Consider the following 25,438-nt stretch of genomic DNA (forward strand, 5'->3'; position numbering starts at 1 on the left):
ATGCACACATTTTATTCATTTATTGATGTATTTAATTCTTACACACACACACACAGCCTGAAGGAACATCACAAGGCTGACAGTGCTTGTATCTGATGGATGGCTCAGGGGGCAGTATGTGTGGGCTCAGTACACAGGCTCTGCAGCCAGACTTCCTGGGTCTCACTCCTGGCTCCAGCGCTCACCCACCATGTGACCTTGGACAGTGACACTCCTTTAGCAAACAGTATTGTGCTCAGTATTGCCAATCATTTTCCCAGGCTTTAGGGACACAATAGTAAAGGGGCAAAAATCCTTGCCCTTGGGAAGCTTACATTCATTGTTTCTTAACCTGTCTATGCCTTCACTTTCCCATCTGTAAAATGGGGACAGTAGAATCCTTACCTCAGGTGGCTAAATAATGACTGCAAGGCTCAAAATATGTGAAGTGTTTAGATAAGTACAAGGCATAAGCACTATAAATATGTTAAATATGTTAGATGTTATTTAAGCATCTTTTAACTGTATTTTCTAAATTTTCAATAATAAAAATTATTATTGTGAATTAAAAAAAAAAAAAAGGAAGAATCCCCTAAAACTCTGGATCAAGGACCTTGGAAACTCAGTGCTGTCCCTGTCACCTTGATCCTGAGTGGAAAGATGACACAATGTCCTCAGAAAGAGCCAGGGAAGATAACTGAGAGAGGAGGGGTTAGAGCCTGCCCTGGGAGTCATGCCCGCCACATTCCTTATCACAGAAACCACTGTTGCCTGAAGCCCCGAGGCATCACAGGGAGCTGGTTCCTGAGATAATTATTCCCTCTGACCTAGTAATTCCTCTTGGTTCTGGAAAGCTATCTGATGAGAATAATTCAAGAGAAGCAGAGTCACAACCTAACATTTAACTCGGCACTATCTGATATTAGCAATAAGCTGGAAAACATTCTAAAAAAGATCAGTGTCAACATAGGGTTTAAGTTAACCATGGGATACCTAGCCCAGGAAATAGAGCAGCTATCAAAAATTATAACTACAAAGACCACATGCGAATATAGAAGATGTGTATGATGTAATATTAAGAGAGGATAACAAAATGAGTTTGTACATGCCTTCATCAAGTAAAAATATGAAAAACTATGCATTGATGTGGATAGTAATGGCAAAAAAATGAAAACAGCTAGATGAGAGTGGTAATAAATGTGATTATTTTACTTGTAGACATTTCTCTATAAGAAATGAAAGTGAATGCGAACCCAAAACAAATCATTCAAAGCCATTGAAGACAAGGGTTCTGATGTGGCTTTAAAAAATTCCAATCTTAAGCCAGGCAAAATGGTTTGGGGATGGGGAAGATGAAATGAGGAATGTTTCAGATCAAGAAAATATCTTCCAGAAAGGGTTCTAGAAAGGTGGGAATATTGTGCCCTATTTAAATGAGGCCAGTGTATGGATGACAAGGAGAGAGGCTGAGACAGCATCAAATACATTTGCGGACAGAGAGGTAGGTGGGGGGCTGGCCAGATGTTAAGGGTTGATTTGCTCACTCCAGCCTCAAATTCATCCTGGAGAAGGAAATGAAAACCCACTGGAGTCTTAGCCTCCAGTCCCCCTGAATGTGACCTTATTTGTAAAATCATTGCAGATGTGATTAGTTAAGATGAGGTCATGCTGGAGTAGGGGGAGTCCCTAATCCAACATGACAAGTGTCCTTATCAAAAGAGAAAATTTGGACACAGAGATATGCATAGAAAGAAGGTGATGTGAAGAAATATTGTATGAAATCAGCCCTCTGTGAGCTCAGGAGAGAGGCCTGTAACAGATCCTCCCCTTGCAGCTCTCAGAAAGAACCAAGAAACCCACCCCTTGGTCTCAGACTTGTGGCCTCCAAAACTGGGAGCAAATAAATTTCTGTTGCCTAAAAACAAATGAAACAAAACAATCCCATCTTTCCTATTCCCAAGTTGGATTCCATGATACACGAAAAGGAGTTTTGAAACAAGGTCCTACTATAGTAGGACAGGGAACTATAGTCAATATCCTGTGATAAATCATAATGAAAAATAATTTTTAAAAGAATGTATATATATATGTATGTATAACTGAATCACTTTGCTGTACTGCAGAGATTAACACAACACTGTAAACCAATTATGTTTCAATAAAAAAGAAAAGAGAGCTCCAGAGGGCTTCCCCAATGTTTTACTCCTTCCCTGGTGGCTCAGACAGTAAAGAAATTACCTGCAATGCAGGAGACCTGGGTTCGATCCCTGGGATGAGAAGATCCCCTGGAGAAGGGAATGGCAACTCCCTCTAGTATTCTGGCCTGGAGAATTCCATGGACAGAGGAGCCTGGTGGGCCACAGTCCATGGGGTTGCAAAGAGTTGGACATGACTGAGCAACTAACAAATCAACTATACTTCGATTAAAAAAAAAAAAGAGGTAAAAGGTGTTTTGTTTTGGAGAGGTATATCGAGATGGTCCATATTCAAAGGAGTGGGAAATAGGATCAAACAAAACTGACCAGCGGTCACCATCAGAGGACTTTAATGCTTATTACTGTTATGGATTTCCAGAATGCAGATACATTACCCAAACTAGTGATCAGCTCCCTTTCCCTCCCCCACTGAACATGATTAGCATTCCTGGGTCCTGGGGCAGCCTCTGGGGCTCACAGCCACGGCCTCCCCTCCTCCCTCCCTCGGTGTCTTCTCTGCTCGGCAGAGGATGCCTGTTCCCAGTGCTCTGTGCTGCTCCAGGCAGCTTATCACGCCTGCAAGCAAACGTGTAATTATGCTGAAGGAGGCACTTGGCGTCTCTCTGCCAATGTCGGATGTTCAGAACCTGCTGAAGAGATTGCCAGTGGCAGCTACTGTGTCTCTGACTTGGAGAGGTGAAGATTCCCTTTACTTTCTCAGGTCTAAAAGGTGGTGTTTTGGGGTGGGGTGGGGTGGAGATGTCCATTTTAAGCAGTATACATCAGGACCTCCCTGGTGGTCCAGTGGTTAAGAATCAGGCTGCAGTGCAAGGGACACGGGTTTGATCGTTGGTCTGGGAGGATTCCACATCCTGTGGAACAACTAAGTCCATGAACCACAACTACTGAGGCTGCACTCTAGAGCCCACGCACCGGAACTACTGAAGCCCGGCGCCCAGAGCCTGTGCTCTGCAACAAGGGAAGCCACCGCAACGAGAAGCCCACACACTGCGTGTAGAGACGGCTCGTGTGCAGCAACAAAGGCCCAGGGCAGCCAAAAATAAATAAATACAAATTAGAAAAAAAATTTAAAGTTGTCTATGTCAGATGCAGTAAGATATAATACTCAATCCCTTAATACTTAAAAGGCAAAACCTACAATCTAAGTCATTTTATTCATCTAAATGCACATTTTTATTCTATCACAGAACAAAACAATGTTGGGCTTCTGATAGGAAAACGTGTTGTTGCTACTGGATTCGCTCAAATCTATTGATCTCATGTTGACTGATATGGACTCAATTAGGTCCATATTAGACAGCCGGGCCCTTGAGGCAGCAAGAGAATGAACGGTTTAAAATCTCTGAGATCCTTGAGCTACACTTGCATGAAAACCTGAATCTTAACATCTTATTTCAGTACCTATGCTCTCAACCATATCTTTGCTCCCTCTGGACAGTAAGGGGGTGAGAGGAAGAGGGTGGGCGTTGGGACAGAGCCAAGTCCCTGCTCCCCGCTTCTCAGCTGCTCAAACCAGGGATCTCCGCTTCCCACAACCTTGAGAAGCTGGAGACAGCTTTCTCAAAAGGTTGTGCTGGGACTCAGAAGTAGCTCAATGAACAGGAGTTTATTTCCCAACAATCTACATGAGGTTTCTACAGAACGCCTTTTATAGAAAAAGCACACTAGATTTTGACATTTTGTGGTTTTCCTCAGCTTCCTTTGGATGAGGGTGATGAGCTTGAATTCTAAGGAAAGGCACATCTCGCTCAGATGGGTTTGCACCCACCCAGCTCATGATGCAACCTCCTGGGGAAACCCCACAGGTGTCCTGTAACAATCCCCATTTCCCTTCATAAAACTCACTGTCTACATTCCACTTGATGCTCCGAGGAGGAAGTTTCAGGGTTTCGTTGATCTTCTCCAGGACAGTCTGCAGCTTTTGCTTCTGGGCAATCTCTGACTGGGTGACCTCAGCGACGTTCAGCTTCTCACTCTCGAGTTTCTCTGGGGCGACAAGAGAAAGAGAACAGCTATTAGCTTTGCTACACACCACCCTAAGCCATGCACTCACACCTTCCCTCGTTCACTCACTCACCAAATACATAGTGAGCACCTAGGAAGAAAGGGCTGCTGCTGTTCCTTCCTCAGCTGATGGTGGCACTGTGGTGCTAGTATGTAGTGTGAAGACCTAGGGATTGTGTCTTGAAACCCCAAAATGATAAGGCCTCAGGACCATGAGTGAGTGAGTGAAAGTCACCCCATCGTGTCTGACTCTTTGTGACCCCGTGGACTATCATATACAGTCCATGGAATTCTTCAGGCTGGAATACTGGAGTGGGTAGCCTTTCCCTTCTCCAGGGAATCCAGGACCATAGGTGGGCATTTAACCCAGCTTATCACATTTGATCTCTTTTCCCTCATATCTGGGGTTTACCCTCTTTTTTTCACATCTGCCTTCTTCTCCAAGGACATGCCTGTGCCCCGACTGGAAAGCCTTCCATGCTTCCCCTGGGCAGTGGTCAAGTCCTAATTCAAGGTGTTTTGAACCCTCTTGTCGTGTAGTATAATATGAATCATATTTATATCTTAAGAACCTTCTTTCCTTTTAAACCCACTTGGAAGATAACTAATTTGATGTGTCCTATTTAATCAACTCTAAGGCACACATCCTTTCACATTTTAACATCCCTGAAATCAGGCTGTCTTAAAACTGATGGCATCCTACAACTGCTGACAGCCAGATGGAAGAGTGACCACTGCTTCTATGTGGAGGAACGTGGTCATAACTCTTCACGGTGTGGTCACTTCCACGTCTCAGTAAGCCTACAAGATGCTGTGTAGCAGAAATTAACACAACATTGTAAATCAACTATACTTCAATAAATTTAAAGAAAGCCTACATGAGCAATTTCAAAAAGTAGAACATAAACATTCCAAGTCATAAGAAAGCATCAGGTAATAGTTTAATTGAAGGTTTTTCTTCTCTTTGAGTGGTACTTATCCTGGTACGTTTTAAAATCATTGGTTTAGGTATGCAACGATATAACCCCTTAATACTTAAAGGCAAAAAAAAAAAAAAAAAGTCTATTTATTTTATTCATGTAAATTTATATTTCTATCTTAAGGAACAATTTTGGATTCCTTAATGGGAAATATGTTGTCTGCTATTGGATTCACCTAATCCACTCTCTGCAACTCACTGGAGGATTGACAGGACTTTCTTAAGTATGTTTAAAATGTCTTTTCTCCTCATTTTTTAGGTATGCCGTACAAACTAATGAAACTTCACCATACATCAATGGTCCCCATATAGCTTACATTATCTTATTTTTCAGTAGTTGTAGCTTATCCAAGTCAAATGCCCCTTGAGTAATTCTTTAAAGACAAAATTGCCCAGTAGAAAATGGGTTATGGAAAAACCTGAACAAATTTTTTTTGGCCAACCCAATATATAACAGATCTTATTCAATCATTCCCCTGTAGATACAGAGTCAGGTTATATTCCACTTTTTCCCCATTTGTAATAAAGTTGCAGTAAACATCCTGTGTGTGTGTGTGTGTGTGTGTGTGTGTATATGTATTACCAACTGATTATTACTGGTAAAAATAAAAGTTATTGTCTTACAAATTTTCTTCTTGAACACAGTCATCTTACCAAATTCCTTTATTATTCTTAGAGTTTTTAGTATTCTCTAGGCATACAAATAACATAAAACATTACTGTCCCTATTTTGTAAGCTTATGTCACTTATTTCAATTTTATGACATTTTAAGATAGATTTCTTTGAGTCTCTTCTACTGTTTCTACCCTTCGTATTATTTTAAAAATATTCAACCCTTAAAATTTAAGAGATCTACTCAAATAGTCCTACAGTTAAATAACTTCATTCAGTGTTACTAAGAATTTATAGATAATTTCTTTTTAAAGTCTTCTTGTTTTTTTCCCTTTATTCAGCTAATTTCAGCTAGTTCTATGAAAATTTTCCATTACCAAATTTTTATTCTTCCAGGAAATTGTTTCTCTCATGTTTTTATAGTTCTGAAAATTGTTCATCATTAGTTTAACTTGTCATAAAGTAGTAGGCATGATTTTGAAATAGGATGCTATTTAGAAAATTTTCTCAGGTAGGATTACATTGTAAATCTTTCCGTTGTTTTTGAAGTTAGCATCCAAATAGGCTTTTGCAGAGGTTATTTACAGAAAACAATGAAACAGTATTCAAAAAGTTCTCAAATACCAAAACAGGGCAGAATAAACTCAAGTATTCTGAATGGTTGTCATTCAGAATTGTTAGAATTGTTAGATATTCTAACAAACACAGTCACCACATATATCACACTATATTAATGTAACCACCCTTCAAAGAATTAGAATACGTAAACTACTCCTTCCAATATGAACAATTCCTAAGTTATCATATTTTTGTTTCCAAAAACATGGAGAGGGTTAGTTTAAAAAAGTTTTTGTTTTACTGTATCATGGTCAAAGAATTTGGTCTGTATAACTTGTTCAGGCTTTATGGACAGAGTCAAATTTTATAAGTGTTCCATGCAGTTGAAAGGAATAAGAATATTCATTTGGAGGTGTTGTTGGTCATTTAGATTGCCGAGCTCTTCTCTAGTTTTTGAACTTTTTCTTAACGTGTTATTAAAAGAAATATGTTAATAGTAGATTTGTCAATTCTTGTAATTCTGACCGACATTTAAAATTTTTATATAGTAACATTAAATGCATAAAAGTGTTTTAGGTTTAAAATGTCCTTATTTCCTAGTAATGTTAGTCTCATTAATAATGTAGAGACTCTCCACAACAATGTTTTTCTCCTTAGTCTATTTCATATTAAAATAGTTACCCCAGCTTTCTTTTAATTAGTATTGTCTAGTAGATATGATTATTTCCATTTTTTTCTTTCAACCCTTCTGTATCCTTATATATTAAAGACTATGTCTAGTAAACAGCATATAGAAAGATTTTTTGTTATCTAGTCTGACAATCTTTTAAAAGGATAAAGCCAATTTACATTGATTGGGTTTACAAATATACTTGGATTCACTTGTATCAGCTTATTTTGAACTTTTTGTTACTCTATTTTTCTGATTCTTTAAGTCCCCCTTTCACCCTTGTCTCTTAGATTAAGGCTTCTATTCCCTCTCATTTCATTTTCTCCTTATTAAAAGTAGGGAGGTTATATGCTCTGTCTTATCATTTTAGTGGTTTCCTTAGAAATTTTATCACGTGTATTTAACTTACAGTCTTACGCTAATTAGTCTCTTTATCCACGTACTAATACAAGGACCTCAGCCCACGAACTCTAATCACTCTTACTGACTTAAGTGTTATAGTTGTCTGGGATTCTGATTCTATTATATCTTTATTTTTTGTTGCATTTCATATCTTTTCTGGGGGTTCATTTTCCTTGTTTGTGGAGAATACTCTTTAGAAATTCCTTTTAGTGAGGGTCTGTTGGTGGTAACCCTCTCACTTCATGTTTGTTTAAAATGCCTTAATTTTCTCCCCGTTTTTAAAAGTTTTTTTTTTTCTGGATTTAAACCTGTAAGTTAACAATATTTTTCTGCACTTTGAAATTTTCATTCCAATAGCCTTGGGATTTTATTGTTCCTGATAAAAGACAGCTTTCAGTCTGTTGTTATAGGTAATCTCTTTTTTCTCTTTGCTTTTGATCTTTTCTTTGCCTTCAGTGTTCTTAGGTTTCATTATGAAGACTTCTGATTACTTGTCCTGTTTCGGATACCCTGAGATTCCTGAATCTAGACTTCATATCTCCCATCAGTTCTGAAATTTTTAATTCATTATGTCTTTAATTATTATCTATACACCATTCTCTTTGTTTTCTCCTGCTAGAATTCCAATTAGCCATGTGTTGGGTTTTCTTAATCTCTGTTTTTTATTCTCATTTTCCACTCCATTGTCTTTCTCACATTGCATTCTGGGTAATTTCTTCAGTGCCATATTCCAGCTCATCAATTCCTAATCAGCTGTGTCTAATCCACTGAAGTTTCTAATTACATTATTCCATTTTTTCCCCATTTCTAGAAGTTCTATTTAGTTCTCTCTCATAGTTTTCTTGTCCAATTTTGATAGTTACTTGTGCTTTTATCATCCTTTCAATAGTCTTAAGACTTTTGACATATTAAATGTATTTTATATTCTATAACTGATCAATTGATAATATCTATAGCATTTGTGGGATGAATCTGTAGTTTATTGTTTTGGCTGATGCTGTCATACTGGCTTACATTCATGTGTTTGGTGATTTCTGATCTTGAGCTCATTTACCTTGGAATTTTATCTCTGGGAATTTTTTTGTAGCCTGGGTTTAAGGTTCATCCTTTTAAAGAGGCGTATGTTTGCTCCTGCTTTGGGAAGCACTAATAATTTGGAACAAGTTTTAACTACATTTTCAGCTTGGGGCATTTAAAACCACATAAGTACTGTGAATTCTAGTCCAAAATTTGTTTGAGTACAGACATTTCATGATAAGGCATTATCAGTGCAGACTTCTTTCTTGTGTCCTATTCACGTCCAAGACTGAGATAGACATTTATCCTTACTTACCCTCTCTGTGGGACAAGATTTTCTCTTTCACCCACTGAGAGTGTTACACTTCAGAGACCCTGGTGTTACTCAGGAGTATCTGATCCAATTCCCCTTCCTTTCAGGCTTCAGGCTTTCTCTCTGGACCCTGTAAGTGTGAGCCATTAAACCTCAGGCTAATTACTGTTTAGAAATTAACACTTATTTTACTGGAATTACACTTCCTTGTTGTTCTTGGCATCAGTAGGATTTCATTCCTTTCCAGTTAAGCCATACAATACAAAAAAAATATGTGTTTTTTAAAGTTTATACAGATTTTTAAAGTATGCAGGCCAAGAAGATTTGCTTCAACATTTAGTGAGCCATAATGTTCAACCTGAAAACCTATTTCCTTATCTTATTACATTAGCTTGTATATCCAAAACACTTATAATGGTGGTGATAGCTACCCTTTCTGACTTGTTCCTAATGCCATGTCTTTGATATTTCACTATTCAATGTGTTCACTGTTAAGTTTTGTATAAATGGTCTTTATCATATTTAGGTAGTTTCCTTTTCTTCCTGTTTTACTTGGGATAGCTGTTGAAATGTATGACGTATTATTATTTGACATCTACTGATAGATTTAGTTTTGCTATTGAAATTTACAGATGTACCTTAAAATTGAGAACATACAAACATGGACAAAATTCAGGCTGTGAAAATTAAGTCCCCTCTTCCCTCTGCTGTCCCAAATTCCCCAGTTCCATGCTATAGAGAGCTTTTGTGACTCACCAGAGATATTCTCTACATACTCAAATATCAGATGTGTCTCAATGCACACATACACTGACACAACATTTCTGCATCATACTTTTTTTTTTTACTTAGTAAGACACTCTGGAGAGCTTCTCTACTACTTATAAATAGAAGAATAAGAATAAAAAGACTTTCATCTGGCTTTTGAGTTTTTCAGAGACCAGAAAATGTCCCGTCCAATTTAAGAATAGCAGTATACATTATCTTCAATTATGTTAGAATCAATGACTATCATAGCAACAGCTAGGGCAGTGCTATCCAAAAGAAATTTCTGCTATGATGGGAATGCTCATTTTTGCACTATTCAGTATGGTAGCCACTAGACATATTTGGCTAGGGAGCATTTGAAATGGAGTTGGTATGATTAAGTAAACAAATTTTTTAACTTTAATTTTTAATTTTAATTTCTTTTAATAGCTACATGTGGTTAGTGGGTACTATATTGAACAGCTCTACTGTAAAGCTGTACAGGTCATCTTCCTGGTTTTATAGAAGAGTGACCCCAATGGCAGAGGAATGTTTTCGTGGAAGAACCAGGATTGGAACTCCAATCTATCTTGCTTTTCATTACTCTTTCAATTTTAGCATAGCTACTACTTCAGCCTAAGTACATTTTTGGGGGTGGGGAAGAGATTCTCGAGACCAATATGACCAAACCCTTCAAGATGCTGTTCCTCCTGGGGCTCATGGAATCATCCCTATTTAACACTCACCGTTTAGAGTATAGCATCATCAAATCAATGGGCATGAATTTGAGCAAACTCTGGAAGACAGTGGAGGACAGGGGAGCTTGGTGTGCTGCAGTTCAAGGGGTTGCAAAAAGTTGGACATGACTTAGTGACCGAACAACAACGATGTAGAGTCAGCCTACTCTACATTCAGCTGCTCATTCTACACATCACTAGGTTCTCTTAAGAGATGGGAATACCAGACCATACTACCTGCCTCCTGAGAAAACCGTATGAAGAGCAAGAAGCAACAGTTAGAACTGGACATGGAGCAATAGACTGGTTCAAAATTGAGAAAAGAGTATGTCAAGGTTGTATATTGTCACCCTGTTTATTTAACTCATATGCAGGGTGGTGGTGGTGGTTTAGTCGCTAAGTCATGTCTGACTCTTGCAACCCCAAGGACTGTAGCCTGCCAGGCTCCCCTGTCCATGGGATTCTCCAAGAATACTGGAGTGGGTTGCCATTTCCTTCTTCAGGGGATCTTCTCAACGCAGGGATCGAACCCAGGTCTCCTGCATTGCAGGCAGATTCTTTACCCACTGAGTACATCATGTGAAATGCTGGGCTGGGTGACTCACAAGCTGGAATCAAGATTGCTGGGAGAAATATCAACAACTTCAGATATGCAGATGATATACTTTAAAGGCAGAAGTAAAGAGGAATTAGAAAGCCTCTTGATAAAGGTGAAAGAGGAGAGTGAAAGGTTGGCTTAAAACTCATTTAGAAAACTAAGATCATGGCATCTGGTTCCATCACTTCATGGCAAATAGATGGGGAAACAGTGACAGACTTTATTTTCTTGGGCTCCAAAATCCCTGCAGATGGTGACTGCAGCCATGAAATTAAAAGATGCTTGTTCCTTGGAAGAAAAGTTATGACCAACCTAGACAGCATATTAAAAAGCAGAGACATTACTTTGCCAACAAAGGTCCGTCTGGTCAAGGCTATGGTTTTCCCAGTACTCATGTCAAAGCTAGTCAAAGCTATGGTTTTTCCAGTAGTCACGTATGGATGTGAGAGTTGGACTGTAAAGAAAGCTGAGCGCCGAAGAATAGATGCTTTTGAACTGTGGCATTGAAGAACACTCCTGAGAGTCCCTTGGACAGCAAGGAGATCCAACCAGTCAATCCTAAAGGAAATCAGTCCTGGATATTCACTGGAAGGACTGATGCTGAAGCTGAAACTCCCCGCCCCCCGCCCAGTACTTTGGCCACCTGATTCGAAGAACTGACTCATTTGAAAAGACCCTGATGCTGGGAAAGATTGAAGGCGGGAGGAGAAGGGGATGACAGAGGATGAGATGGTTGGATGGCATCACTGACTCAATGGACATGAGTTTGAGTAAACTCTGGGAGTTGGTGATGGACAGGGAGGCCTGGCGTGCTGCAGTCCATGGGGTCGCAAAGAGTCGGACGCGACTGAGCGACTGAACTGAACTGATAAAGGTGGAAGAGGAGGGTGAAAAAGCTGGCTTAAAACTCAACATTCAGAAAACTATGATCATGGCCTCTGTCCCATCACTTCATGGCAAATAGATGGGAAAACAGTGGAAACAGTGACAGATTTTATTTTCTTGGGCTTCAAAATCAATGTAGACAGTGACTGCAGCCACAAAATTAAAAGACACTTGCTCCTTGGAAGAAAAAATATGACAAACCTAGACAGCATATTAAAAAGCAGAGACCACTTTGCTGACGAAGGTCCATATAGTCAAAGCGATGGTTTTTCCAGAAGTCATGTATAGATCTGAGAGTTGGACCATAAAGAAGGCTGAGTGCTGAAGAATTGATGCTTTTGAATTGTGGTGGGACAAGACTGTCAAACCAGTCAATCCTAAAGGAAATCAACCCTGAATATTCATTGGAAGGACTGGAAAGACTTCAGCTAAAACTGAAGCTCTAATACTTTGGCCACCTGATGGGAAGAGCTGACTCTTTGGAAAAGACCCTGATGCTAAAAAAGATTGAGGGCAAGAGAAGGGGGCAAAAGAGGATGAGATGGTTGGATGACATCACTGATTCAGTACACGTGTTTGAGCAAACTCAGGGAGATAGTGAAGGACAGGGGAGTCTGGTGTGCTGAAGTTCACGGGGTTTCAAAGTGTCAGATAGGACTTAGCAACTGAACAACAATAGGTTCTCTTGGAGCTTTTCCTTTCCTACTACCACTCCTCTAGTTTGACACCATCATTATCTTGTGAAAAGATGCTTTGCTGGAGTTTCTTCTACTGCCTCTAAGCAATCCTTTTGCTGCTCCTATTTCTGATGGTGCCATTATGCTTAGAAGCCACCAACAGTGACCACTGCCCACTGAATATAATCTAAAATTCTTAGTGCAAAGGTCTTCTATGAGGCAAGCTCATGTTCCTTTAAACAAATTTCTCATTTTAGAGTGGTTTATAGATTTATAGAAAAGCTGAAATGACAGTTCAGATAGTTCCTACATCCTAAACCCAGGTTCACCTATCTTTAACCTAGTTTACATTACTATGGTACATTTATCACAACTAATGAACTGACACTGGTACATGACTATTAACTAATTTATTTGGGTTTCACTAGTTTTCCCTACTGTCTTTTTCTGTTCACACCTCCTCATTACCTGCCTTAACTCTTCTTTTCTAGGATCATTTTTTTTTTTTCCCCAGAGATGCCTGTTTCTTCAAAACCTTGACAGTTTTGAGGGATACTGTGGTATTTTTCTGTTTTTCTCATGGTTAGACTGGAGATTTGGGAGAGGAAGACCACAGAGGTAAAGGGCCCTTTTCATTGCATCCTATCAAGGGTACATGCTATGGATGTGAGTTATCACTGGAGATGCTAACCTTGATTTGGCCAAAGAGGTGTCTGCATGAGGTTCCTCCATACCCTAATCACTGGAAGCCAGTCACTAAATTCAGTCCATTTCAAGGGTGGGGAGTTAACTTCTACTTCCTTGAAGGAGTTATAAATTAATAACTTATTTGGAATTATTCTGTAAAGAAGATTTGTCACTTCTCCTTCATTATTTGTTCAGCTATTTACTGATATCAATATGAACTTAAGGATATTTATTTTAGACTTTGGGTTATAATCCAATATTGTCACTCATTTTCTTGCTTGAATTTAGCCATTGGGAACTATTTCACATGGGCCCTAAACACTTTCAACATGCTGCCCCATATATATGTGTATATTTTTCCTTAGTGCCTCTTTTTGCACTGCAAGATGCTACAGGCTCATTCATATGCCTAGCTCCAGTCTTAGAGTCGCCAATACTCCAGAAGCCCTGGTTTCTATTATTGGAGACCAGTGTCAGAAACCAAGGTCTGGTTGCTAGGTCCCATCTTCTTTGCTCACCACATACCCCACTCAACCAATCCTGATGGTCATCGGATGTGCTCCTGTCTCTTTGACACTCTCTCTTCACTCACAGCGAAATCTACAGGGGCTTACCAGCAACATTTTTTACTAGAATGTTCATCTCCTCCTTCATCTGGCTGAAATTCTGCTCCTTCCAGAAGGCCTGATTCAAAATGTCCCCTCTTTCATGATGCCTTTCTAAATCTTCAGCTTGATAGCCCACAGCCCTTTATAGTACCAGGCTGAAGTTTCTGAAGGTGGCACTGTGATGTACTTACCTCTAAAGCCCTACACTCAGCAGTAGCACATAGCAAATCAAATGGCTATTGCTCACCTAGATGCCCATCAGCAGACGAATGGATAAGGAAGCTGTGGTACATATACACCATGGAATATTACTCAGCCATTAAAAAGAATTCATTTGAATCAGTTCTAATGAGATGGGCAAAACTGGAGCCCATTATACAGAGTGAAGTAAGCTAGAAAGATAAAGAACATTACAGCATACTAACACATATATATGGAATTTAGAAAGATGGTAATGATAACCCTATATGCAAAACAGAAAAAGAGACACAGATGTACAGAACGGACTTTTGGACTCTGGGAGAAGGCGAGGGTGGGATATTTCGAGAGAACAGCATGTATATTATCTATAGTGAAACAGATCACCAGCCCAGGTGGGATGCATGAGACAAGTGCTTGGGCCTGGTACACTGGGAAGACCCAGAGGAATCGGGTGGAGAGGGAGGTGGGAGGGGGGATCGGGATGGGGAATACATGTAACTCCATGGCTGATTCATGTCAATGTATGACAAAACCCATTGCAATGTTGTGAAGTAATTAGTCTCCAACTAATAAAAATAAATGGAAAAAAAAAATGGCTATTGCTCGATGAATATTAATTGGCTAGATTAAGGTCGGTGTAAGATTAAGGTCGGTGTAAGGTCTTTAGGGTTGACCAGGGGAAAAGACACACACACAGACACCCAACACAAAACTAAAAACCCTCCTGCAGAGACCCTTACGGTCTCATGCTTGAAGAAGATATCCTATTTCAGTCCTATGCAATTGTGAAAACCAGAAGGGAGAGCCTTATGGCTTGCATCTCTCAGAACAGGCTTTTTCTGTTCCCAGTTACACACACATGTTCATAGACAGAGATCAGGGGAATCAAACATGCCATAAGGAAACTGGCAGAGCTGTCCCAAGTCAGAAAACCTCAATAAGCAACAGGTAGCAGCCCACGGTCAAATGGAATGGTGATCTGGGGTAAGCATTTCCCTTGAATCCTTTGCCTCCTGCCTCGCTCACTCAGTCACATATACTGCCTTGGTGTTGGGAATGCAAATATAGCAAGGTGTCCATGGATGCTCCTGCATAGTGAGACGCTGGGAAATGTGTCCCACCTTTGGGCCATTCTGAGACTCTGTTATTGGTGCATTGGGGTAAGAGTACACCCAGGGGAACTGAGGATGTTACATCTATCAGTTAACCTGAGAAGAGTCTTTGAGTGCGTGCTCAGTCATGTCAGACTCTTTGAGACCCCATGGACTGCAGGCCACCAGGCTCCTATGTCCATGGAATTCTCCAGGCAAGAATACTAGAGTAGAATACTACTCCAGGGGATCTTCCTGATCCAGGGATCAAACCCAAATCTCTGGCATCTCCTGCACTGGCAGGCAGGTTCTTTACCAGTAGCGCCACCTGTGTAGCCATGAGAAGAGGCTAATCCTGGGATAAAAGATGAGGTGAAGTTTTGCACAGGGTAGGGAGAAACTTCTTCATTTTGGGGGTGGGGTGGGAAGCTTTTGTTCTGAGGTGTGGGAAGGGCTGCCCACTGCTGTGAGAGCCCAGGATGAGGTACCATGCAGAGGCAGGCCAGAGTGGCCAGCAGCTGATTTTTCCCATGCGGCTACAGCAAGGGTACAGAGAAATGGCCGGTGTCGGGAGGAGCAGCCTTACAGCAGAAGCTGCACCCTCTGGTCTTCCTAGATGATGCTGATACCCCTTTCCAGAACTCCCTGCATTCACCTGCCACTGCAGGCAGCTCTCAGCATGCTGATGGTTCCCGTCTCTAGCCCTGAAGCTCTCTCCTTTTCTACTAGGAGTACAATCCAGGGGTTCTTAATTCCTACACAGTCCTCAACCGCACAGTGATGGGAGCCACAGGATAAACGCTCCTGCTCCCTTTCCTGATTTTGATGGGTAGTGTCACCTGGTTTCTCAGAGGGACCCCTGCAGCCCTGAGCCTTGGTTGCAAACAGAGCTGTCATCCTTATCAATGCACACTTAATGGTGTTTCTCTCTTCCTCTCTTACATTCTCCACTTGGTTACTTGTATTTCCTAAGATTACCCCTCACATAAACTTCTTCCACCTACGTCCTTGTTTCAGCATCTCCTTTCAGGAAAACCTCGTCAGCTCTGCTGCCAGGACAAGAGGGAAGATGCAGACGACAGAGGCAGCAATGGGCAGCTGGGTTAGGCAGCTTGGAAAGAAGGACCAGCAGAAGGCTGTACCAGAAGAATTTCCCAGGTATGCCTAGGGACTCAGAAAGGCAAGCAGACCAGGCACTGATGCTGAGAAAGTGGCATCTGGCCACACAGAGGAGCACCAGGTATGCTGCTGCCCCCTGAAAGCTCATGATCAGAGAGCACCCAGCCAGACAGTCCACCTGTCACCTCAGGGATGCTCACCTATTCAGAATTTCACCGTAACAATAACACACACCACACACACACCTGTTGGTCCAGAGATCCCTGCCTTGGCATCTTGCTCATTTCTGAGTTAAGCCCTTGCTACACGATATCATCAGCATGGATACCCAGATTCCAGATCTGTATTCTGCTCCCAAGATGTGACTTGGCATATATGGCCTCCTGGCGGTCCCTATGCCATTTTATCTTTTCTAAGTGTCAGTATTTAATAGTTAGTTTATTAATCCCAAACTCAGTTCCCTCCTACTCTCCATGCCCAGCCCCAGTACAATTTGAAGCTATATTTCTGGAAATGATCATGCCTGATTCACCTTGGTACCATCAGGTAATAGTACTGTACTTACACATGGATGTTTATTTGAGCAACAAAGAGCAATTTCAAAACACTAAGTCATACACCCAGATATTGACTTCTAAACACCATTCTCAAATTCAAGACACTGGGCCTCCTTGGAGAAGTAGTTGATTCTAGGGTCAGAATAAAAGTGAAATATAAGATGAGCCTGGAGCATCTTATGATATTAGAAAGTAAGAAAATGCTCAGAAAAATAAATAAATAAATAAATAAATAAATAAAGGGCAGTATGTCCAGGAGGTGCTTGGAGTTAACTAAAAAGAGCTCCCAGTGGTCAAAGCTGGAAGTATATGAACAAACCAAGAATGATGATAATAATGATTACAACGTTTGTAATGATCATAAGAAATGCTATGGACCTAACAGAAGCAGAAGATATTAAGAAGAGGTGGCAAGAATACACAGAAGAACTGTACAAGAAAGATCTTCATGACCCAGGTAATCATGGTGTGATCACTCACCTAGAGCCAGACATCCTGAAATGTGAAGTCAAGTGGGCCTCAGGAAGCATCACTACAAATAAAGCTAGTGGAGGTGATGGAATTCCAGTTGAGCTATTTCAAATACTAAAAGATGATGCTGTGAAAGTGCTGCACTCAATATGTCAGCAAATTTGGAAAACTCAGCAGTGGCCACAGGACTGGAAAATGTCAGTTTTCATTCCAATCCCAGAGAAAGGCAATGCCAAAGAATTCTTAAACTACCGCACAATTGCACTCATCTCACATACTAGTAAAGTAATGCTCAAAATTCTCCAAGCCAGGCTTCAGCAATACGTGAACCATGAACTTCCAGATGCTCAAGCTGGTTTTAGAAAAGGCAGAGGAGTCAGTGATCAAATTGCCAACATCCACTGGATCATCGAAAAAGCAAGAAAGTTCCAGAAAAACATCTATTTCTGCTTTATTGACTATGCCAAAGCCTTTGACTGTGTGGATTACAATAAACTGGAAAGTTCTGAAAGAGATAGGAATACCAGACCCATTTGACCTGCCCCTTCAGAAACCTGTATGCAGGTCAGGAAGCAACAGTTAGAAGTGGACAAGGAACAACAGACTGGTTCCAAATAGGAAAAGGAGTACGTCAAGGCTGTATACTGTCACCCTGCTTATTTAACTTATATGCAGAGTACATCATGAGAAACGCTGGACTGGATGAAGCACAAGCTGGAATCAAGATTGCTGGGAGAAATATCAATAACCTCAGATATGCAGATGACACCACCCTTATGGCAGAAAGTGAAGAAGAACTAAAGAGCCTCTTGATGAAAGTGAAAGAGGAGAGTGAAAAGGTTGGCTTAAAGCTCAACATTCAGAAAACTGAAGATTATGGCATCTGGTCCCATGACTTCATGGGAAATAGATGGGGAAACAGTGGAAAGAGTGTCAGACTTTATTTTTTGGGCTCCAAAATCACTGCAGATAGTGATTGCAGCCATGAAATTAAAAGACGCTTACTCCTTGGAAGAAAAGTTATGACCAACCTAGACAGCCTATTAAAAAGCAGAGACATTACTTTGTCCACAAACGTCCATCTAGTCAAGGCTACGGTTTTTCCAGTAGTCACGTATGGATGTGAGAGTTGGACTGTAAAGAAATCTGAGCACCGAAGAATTGATGCTTTTGAACTGTGGTGTTGGAGAAGACTCTTGAGAGTCCCTTGGACTGCAAGGAGATCCAAGCAGTTCATCCTAAAGGAGATCAGTCTGGGGTGTTCATTGGAAGGACTGATATTGAAGTTGAAACTCCAATACTTTGGCCACCTGATGCGAAGGGCTAACTCATTTGAAAAGACCCTGATGCTGGGAAAGATTGAGGGCAGGAGAAGGGGACGACAGAGGATGAGATGGTTGGATGGCATCACCGACTCAATGGACATGAGTTTGGGTAAACTCCAGGAGCCGATGGACAGGGAGGCCTGGCTTGCTGCAGTTCATGGGGTTGCAGAGTCGGACACGACTGAGTGACTGAACTGAAGTGAACTGAACCGAATGATTATAAATTAAGTATCCTTGTATCCATATTAATATAAATACTGAACACATATGTAAGTCTTATCCTTACAGAAGACTTCAAATTAATAACTGAAGAAGGAATGGGAGAATAGGAAAATAGAAAACCTCCACTAGACTTCCACAGTAATAACCAGCAGACATGTTCCACCGATTATAGTCAGTGGGATGGATGTAAGAAAAAAACAAGATATGTTCAAAGTCTTAAAGTATCTCCCTGAAAATAAGTTAATAACAAAGAGAAAAATAGTAAAAATTTATAGTGAAGAAAGCCTGGCCAACACCACCTTAACTGAGTGGTCAAGGTTAATGTCACAAGTGGCCAGTCACAGTAACACTGTGTCTGCCCTGAAATGATACACTGAGGACACATCAGCTCTGTGGCACCCCTCCCCAAACATACAACTCGAATCATGAGAACACATCAGACAGGCCCAAATTGGGGGCCATTCTGGAAAATAACCAACCAGTCCTCCTCAAAAGTGCCAAGGTCATGAACGACAGGAGACGTGACAACTGCATGTAATGGGGGATTCTGGGTTTACCTCCTAGAACCAAGAAAAGACATGAATGTAAAAACTGGTGAAATCCAAATAAATTCTGCGATTCGGTTAAGCACTGTCCTGAGGTTGATTTCTTAGTTTTGATGCTTCCCCTCTGCTTGGTAAGATGTTGACATTAGAGGAAGCTGAGTAAAGGGAGACGGGAAACCTCTTGGCTGTCTCTGCAACTCTATTAAAAATTATTTCAAAATAAAGAAGTTTTAAAGAAACACTGACACATGGGCTATGGGTTTAAGTGGTGAAACAAATTGTGAAATATAAAGAAGATCTGGGAGAACTTCAGAATGCTTCTGAGGCAGGAAACAGCTTAATGTAAGAAAAGGAGTTTGGAGCCAGAGAAGTTAAGACAGATGATGAGGCTCTGAGCTAAGGAGGCAGCAGTGGGGTTGGAAAATATTGCTGAGAGCCACCCCTGACCTAGTGCGCGGTGACCCAGGCACTTTTACAAATGCTGCACATGTTCTAGCTGATTCAGACATGAGATGGGTTTGACACGTATATATGGGAATACAGTTGTCAGAACCGTGACCAACAGAATATGAGGGAAGAAGGAGCAGTTCAGGATTACCCCAGGTTTCTAATCTTGGCTTGTAATAGCATTCCTCAAGGTGGAAAACAAAACGGGTTTGGGGAGGAGGAAGATAAGCTGAGTTCGGGGCAAGCGGGTTACAGGTGCCTGTGTGACATGCAGGTGGGCAGGCTGGGAAGAGAGAACCTTCTCACAGCTTCAGAGAGTTATTCCAGAGATAGAGATCTGAGGGTGATGATCATATAGTTGATGGTTGAAACTGTAGGGACAGATGAAATCACCCAGGAAGAAGGTATTAAAGAAAAAAAGAAGGAGGCCAAGGATGGAAGCTGGAGGAAAGCCAACCATTATGGAAAGAAGCACAGAGGAGGAGGACGGCTGAGAAGCGGGTGTCAGAGGCGGAAGAGAAACAGGGCAGCATGAGGTCCCAGAAACAGTCGGGTCGGGGAAGGCAGATGAGACGTTCAGTAGGGGCAAACGTCACCACGGAAGAGGCACTCTCAGGTGACACTGGTGACGTGGGAAGGAAAAGTTGACGGCAAGGTGGTGGCACCCAGCCCGTACCTCAGGAGGGACTGCTTAGTGGTGGGGAGGCGGGGAGAGGGAGTGCCAACCATTATTTTGAGAGATGTGGTTGGGCACGAAGAAAGGAAAATAGCCAGAGGGGAGCTCCAGGTCAGATGGGTCACCCAAAACTCCCATCTCCAGACCGATTCCTCCCAGGAGCTCCTGATGCACATCTTAAACTGCAAACGAGTTCTCTCCAGTGGGCATGCTGTCTGTAGCTTCTGAATGTGTGTGTCTAGCCTTAAACTCATACTTAGGTTGACAAAAGAGGCATCAGTTCTGCTTTTAATCACCTTTTCAACGTGAAGTTTGAGATCTGAGGTGGTCTAACCTGACTGTACTTGATGCCTGACTTGGGGCAGCATGGATGATGCTGGGCAGTTTTGTAACCATTCCCAGAGGCGAGATTGCTTCATGACCGTGTTCCATTACCCCACAGCCGTGTCCCACCCCTGCTTGGAAAGTCCAGCATAGAACACTTGCAGACAGTGTCAGGTCCCAGCTAGAAATTTGGTGGTGAAGTTAAAAGCTACAAATGTTAGGAGAGGTAATCAGTGAGGCTCAGGGTTTTTCCACATCTGCATGTGCCAAAGCACGTTCCCCTCCGTGTTCAGTTACATTTACGAGCCTTTAAATATTAATACTCATTAATATTGATGTTTGAGTACCAAATGAGCTTAGCTTCCTAGACATTACTAGATTTTATATTATTCATTCATTTGTTCAGTATACATTGATTAAGTGATGGGCAATGTGTTATTACTGGAGAAGACTGGAAAAAGGAATATGACATGGCTCCTGCCCCTTGAGAAGCCTACATACACTTATACATGTGTGCTTAGTCGCCCAGTTGTACCTGACTCTTTATGATCTCATGGACTGTAGCCTGCCAGGTTCCTCTGTTCATGGGGATTCTCCAGGCAAGAATACTGGAGTGGCTTGCCATGCCCTCCTCCAGGGTATCTTCCTATTCCAGGGATCGAACCCAGGTCTCTCGCATTGCAGGTGGATTCTTTACCATCTAAGCCACCAGGGAAGCTCAAGAATACCGGAGTAGGTAGCCTATCCCTCCTCCAAGGGATCTTCCTGACCCAGGAATCGAACCACGGTCTCCTGCAATGTAGGCAGATTCTTTACCAGCTGAGCTACCAGGGAAGCCCATATATTTACATAAACAGCTACAAACAAAATGGAATGTCTTACAATAATGAAGGCTTTCATATTATGTATATGTGTCTTATGTATCTATAACATAAAAGCATGTATATTATATATATGTGTGTATATCTATATAACAAAGGCATACATATTATGTACATGTGTATGTATCTATATAATAAAAGCATGAATGCTTCATACACATGTGTGTATCTATATCTGAGGGAACACAGAAGAACACAGGACTATTTCTTCCAGATGCGACTATGTCGTGAGGGGAGGCACGTTTGGTTGACTCTACAGATAGGAAGAATAAGCGATAATGGTTTATCTCAGTGGATAAAGGAGGAAGAAGGGCCCCAGAGGCAGAAGAAAAGAAAAGGTAAAAGAAAAGAGGTGTGACTATGCCGAGTGTATGTCATAATATGGCATGGTGTTCAAGATAGCATAACTACCAATGAAATGATAAAAGATACGGACTGACTGGGCACTCACTGTGTGTCAGGTGTGATTCTAAGCGTTTTACACGGCATGAGCCACACGTGTGAGTGACTGGAGGTGAGGCTGATATGGCAGATGCAGTGTTCTGAATGTTGTGCTAACAGGTCTGGACTTTGTCCCACGGGTACGGGAGAGCAAGGACCGACAAAATGAGCCTTGCAGTTAAAAAAGGTTCCTCCACCAGCAGCCCCCCTGCAAAGGGGAATGGGTTGGAGGAGGTGAGATGGGAGGCAAAGAGGTGAGCTCGGAAATTGTTTCAACAATTCAGACAAGTGAAAATGGCAGGGAGGAGGGGATGCGGGAGAGAATTCTGAGCAAGAAATGGGGCCGTGAAGACCCCCTGCCCCACAGCCACGGAGGGGCAGGGAAGAGAGGACGGGGTTCTACTCGCTCAGAAGGAAAGAAACATCCTTAGGAGAGGGGATGAGCTCAGTGTGAGGCCCTAGTGGGAAGCTAAGAAGGAGCGTCTAGAACTTAGGGCAGCAGTTAGGATGACAGAAAGTGGGGGACAGAGAGGAGGAGTCCGAATCCAGTCATGATGAATCTGTCCTCTCAACACTAATGTCACCCGGAGGTCTCCTTTCCTTCCCCAACAGCCTCACACTTTCACATAACAGCTGTGAACTGACGCAGGGATGCATACGCTGCCAGAGGCGAGACACCTGGAGACACACGGGAGCCAAGTGTCACAGAGGTCCACACACCTGCATACTTGCACCAACTGGAGAGAGGTACACACAGGAACACACACACGCACAAGGCCACAGATCACAGAGGTATACATATATGCATGCAAACACACACACATGTACAGGTCTATAGGTGACAAATGTATACAAACACACCCACGCAGATCCACGCACATGTAAACACACCTACAGAGGCCACAGGTGCACAATTTTCTGGACAAGGTGAGGCATGTTTTCAGTGCGCAGTGGAGTCCTGTCATCTGCCCTGCTGGTGATTCTCAGCTGCTAGGCGGAGCAATCCTGTCTGGCCCCAAAGCCTCCCTTTGCAATGCATTCATGTAAAACACTCCAAGAGTACATTTCACTGGTCTGCTAGCCCAAGGCTACCCATCCCTATTCCATTCCAGGTGAACTATTGTGACTGGAGAACAGCTCCAAACTAGATTTAAAGACACCCACTGCTCAACATTCAACTCTCCTCTTACCAAAAAGTTTCTGTAGGACTTGGCCATCATATAAATCTTCAGCGAGGTCTTTCACAATGATTCTTTCTCCGACCAAAACATCGTTAATCCAGTCAATTAATACCTACCCAGAGAGAGAGAGAATAAGAGAAGAGTCATAGGGTGTTTCCTTGTACACCAGTGATCTCATCCTGGACAGTTAAAATTTGACTGAACTTCAGATTTTGAAAGGAGCAGAATTATCCACACGCCTGAGTATGTGTCCAGCAGCTGTGAGTGTGAGTCCAACACTCTTGTTAACCTGCAGGTATAGGCTCTGCTAGTGCTGGTGGCACCAGTGTCTCTGCTAACACCTCTGGCCCCTACCTTCCCTTCCCCGAATGGCAAGCACACAGTGCTTGGCTGTGTGGCTTTGCAGGCAGGACAGGATGGGCTTTGGAGTCATGCAAACTGGGGTTGAAACCCTCACTTTACCTACTAAAATAATTTGTGCATCTCTGGGATCGACAGACTGTTATGTGTGTGTGTGTATGTGTGTGTACCTCTGTTATCCATGAACTGCTGTGTGTATATCTCTGTGATTTATGAATCTACAGCAAGCTAGTTATCTGCTCTGAACCTCTGACTCCCCAGCTCTATAGTGGAAGTTGAAGGCACCTCCCACACTAGGTGGTGGAAAAGAATTACAGGGTCTCCCTGGTGGTCCAGCAGTTAGGACTCCACACTTCCGCTGCAGAGGGCACGGGTCTGATCCCTGGTCAGGGAACTAAGATCCCGCATGCCACACCGAGTGGCCAAAAACCAAAACCCATATCAGGGAAAAAAAGAAAGGAATTACATACAGCAAGGGCCAAACGTCCAGTAAGGGCAGATCTCATTAATAAATAAAGCACTCTCCCGTTATGACATCTGTCCAGGTGGTTACTGTCACCCCTATGTTCCGGAGGTAAAACCAAACACAGAGGTGAGCACGGCCCAAGGTCCCAGAGCTAACTGTGGGCAGGGACAGGAATAGCCACTCTTGTCCACCTCACTCTACACACAGCACACGTTCTCCTCCCTGCGCCAGGCTCCCTCTCAGTGGGGCTGTGCAGTGTCCTCCGGGGCCTGTGTCTTGGCCTCTGTGCATCAGGCATCCAGCAGAGGCGTTCCAGGTGACCAGTCACTCAGTTAATCCACACAGCATCCCGAGAGGCAGGTAGCATCAGTTTCGTTTTTCAGGTAAGGAAACTGAAGCTTGCACAAGGCCACTGCCTTTTTAATTTCAACCTCTTGCTTTATTTATGAAGGTATTATTCATATACAGTAAAATTAACCAATCTTAAGTATACAGTGTGATGACTTTTGGTCACTGTACATGGTTGTATAACCACAACCACAATTAAGACACAGAACAGTTCCCTCACCCTAAGAAGGTCCCCCTGGTCTCTCTGCACTCAGTCACCGCTCCTGATCACAAGCTTCAGGCAAGCACTACAGTTCGGACTTTTTGACCATTTCACCTAAACGGAACATCACCCTTTTTTGTTTTTGGGCCATGTCACGTGGTGTGTGGGATCTTAGTTCCTGACCAGGGATTGAACCCACACCCCTTTGCAGTGGAAGCATGCAAGTCTTAACCACTGGACTGCCAGGGCGGTCCCAGAGCATCACCTTTTGTGTCTGACTTCTTTGACTAAGCATAAGCAGATTGCCTTTACAACACAGGCAGGAGCTGGGCTAGATTTCCACCTTTGAGTGGAGGCTCTGGCTTTCAAAGCACATTGTTCTACTGGCCTAAGGCAGGAGCTTCCATGCTTCCTCCCTCCCTCCTTCTTCTCTCTTCCCCTTCCCTCCCTTCTCTCCTTCATCCATCCAACCACCCATCCAACATCTATGCATCCAGCATTTATTAATATCTGCTATATGTCGCTCTGTGCTGGATCCTGAGGGTACAAAAAAAGATTGTCCCTGATGAGAAAAAAAGGACAGTCTTTAACCCCAAGCAGCTCTCCACTTAGTGAAGGAGACCGAGAGGTATGTGAGTAGTTGGAACATCATGTGATGACAACAGGGCAGAAGTATATGCATGAACCGCAGCAGCACGCAGAGCGGCCGAGTGACAGCCCGGGGCTTTGGAGAGGGCTTCCTGAAGGACGGGCCCGGCTTCGGCTTCAGGCAAACAGCAAGTAGAGCGCCTGCGCACAGAGGGACTGCACGACCAAAGGGCTGGTGGTGGGAGAGCTGGAAGCGTGCTGTGTGTGGGTGTGTGCCGGGGGCCACCGTGAACAGGTCTGGCG

At 42.5% G+C, this 25,438-nt stretch overlaps 1 protein-coding gene across 3 annotated transcripts in view; it reads right to left on the reverse strand.

The window, feature by feature from the left end:
- PARVA (parvin alpha) overlaps positions 1 to 25,438 on the reverse strand; it is a 170,347-nt gene that overhangs the window by 42,152 nt on the left and 102,757 nt on the right. For all 3 annotated transcript variants that reach the window (XM_061147514.1, XM_061147529.1, XM_061147520.1), the window contains exons 4-5: positions 23,181 to 23,283; positions 4,041 to 4,181 (exon numbers count right to left, since the gene is read on the reverse strand). In XM_061147514.1, the coding sequence (XP_061003497.1) occupies positions 4,041 to 4,181; positions 23,181 to 23,283 (244 nt within the window). The remainder of the gene's footprint in view (positions 1 to 4,040; positions 4,182 to 23,180; positions 23,284 to 25,438) is intronic.

The sequence above is a fragment of the Dama dama genome, chromosome 1 (genome assembly GCF_033118175.1).
Source record: "Dama dama isolate Ldn47 chromosome 1, ASM3311817v1, whole genome shotgun sequence".
In the NCBI taxonomy this organism is placed as follows: domain Eukaryota; kingdom Metazoa; phylum Chordata; class Mammalia; order Artiodactyla; family Cervidae; genus Dama; species Dama dama.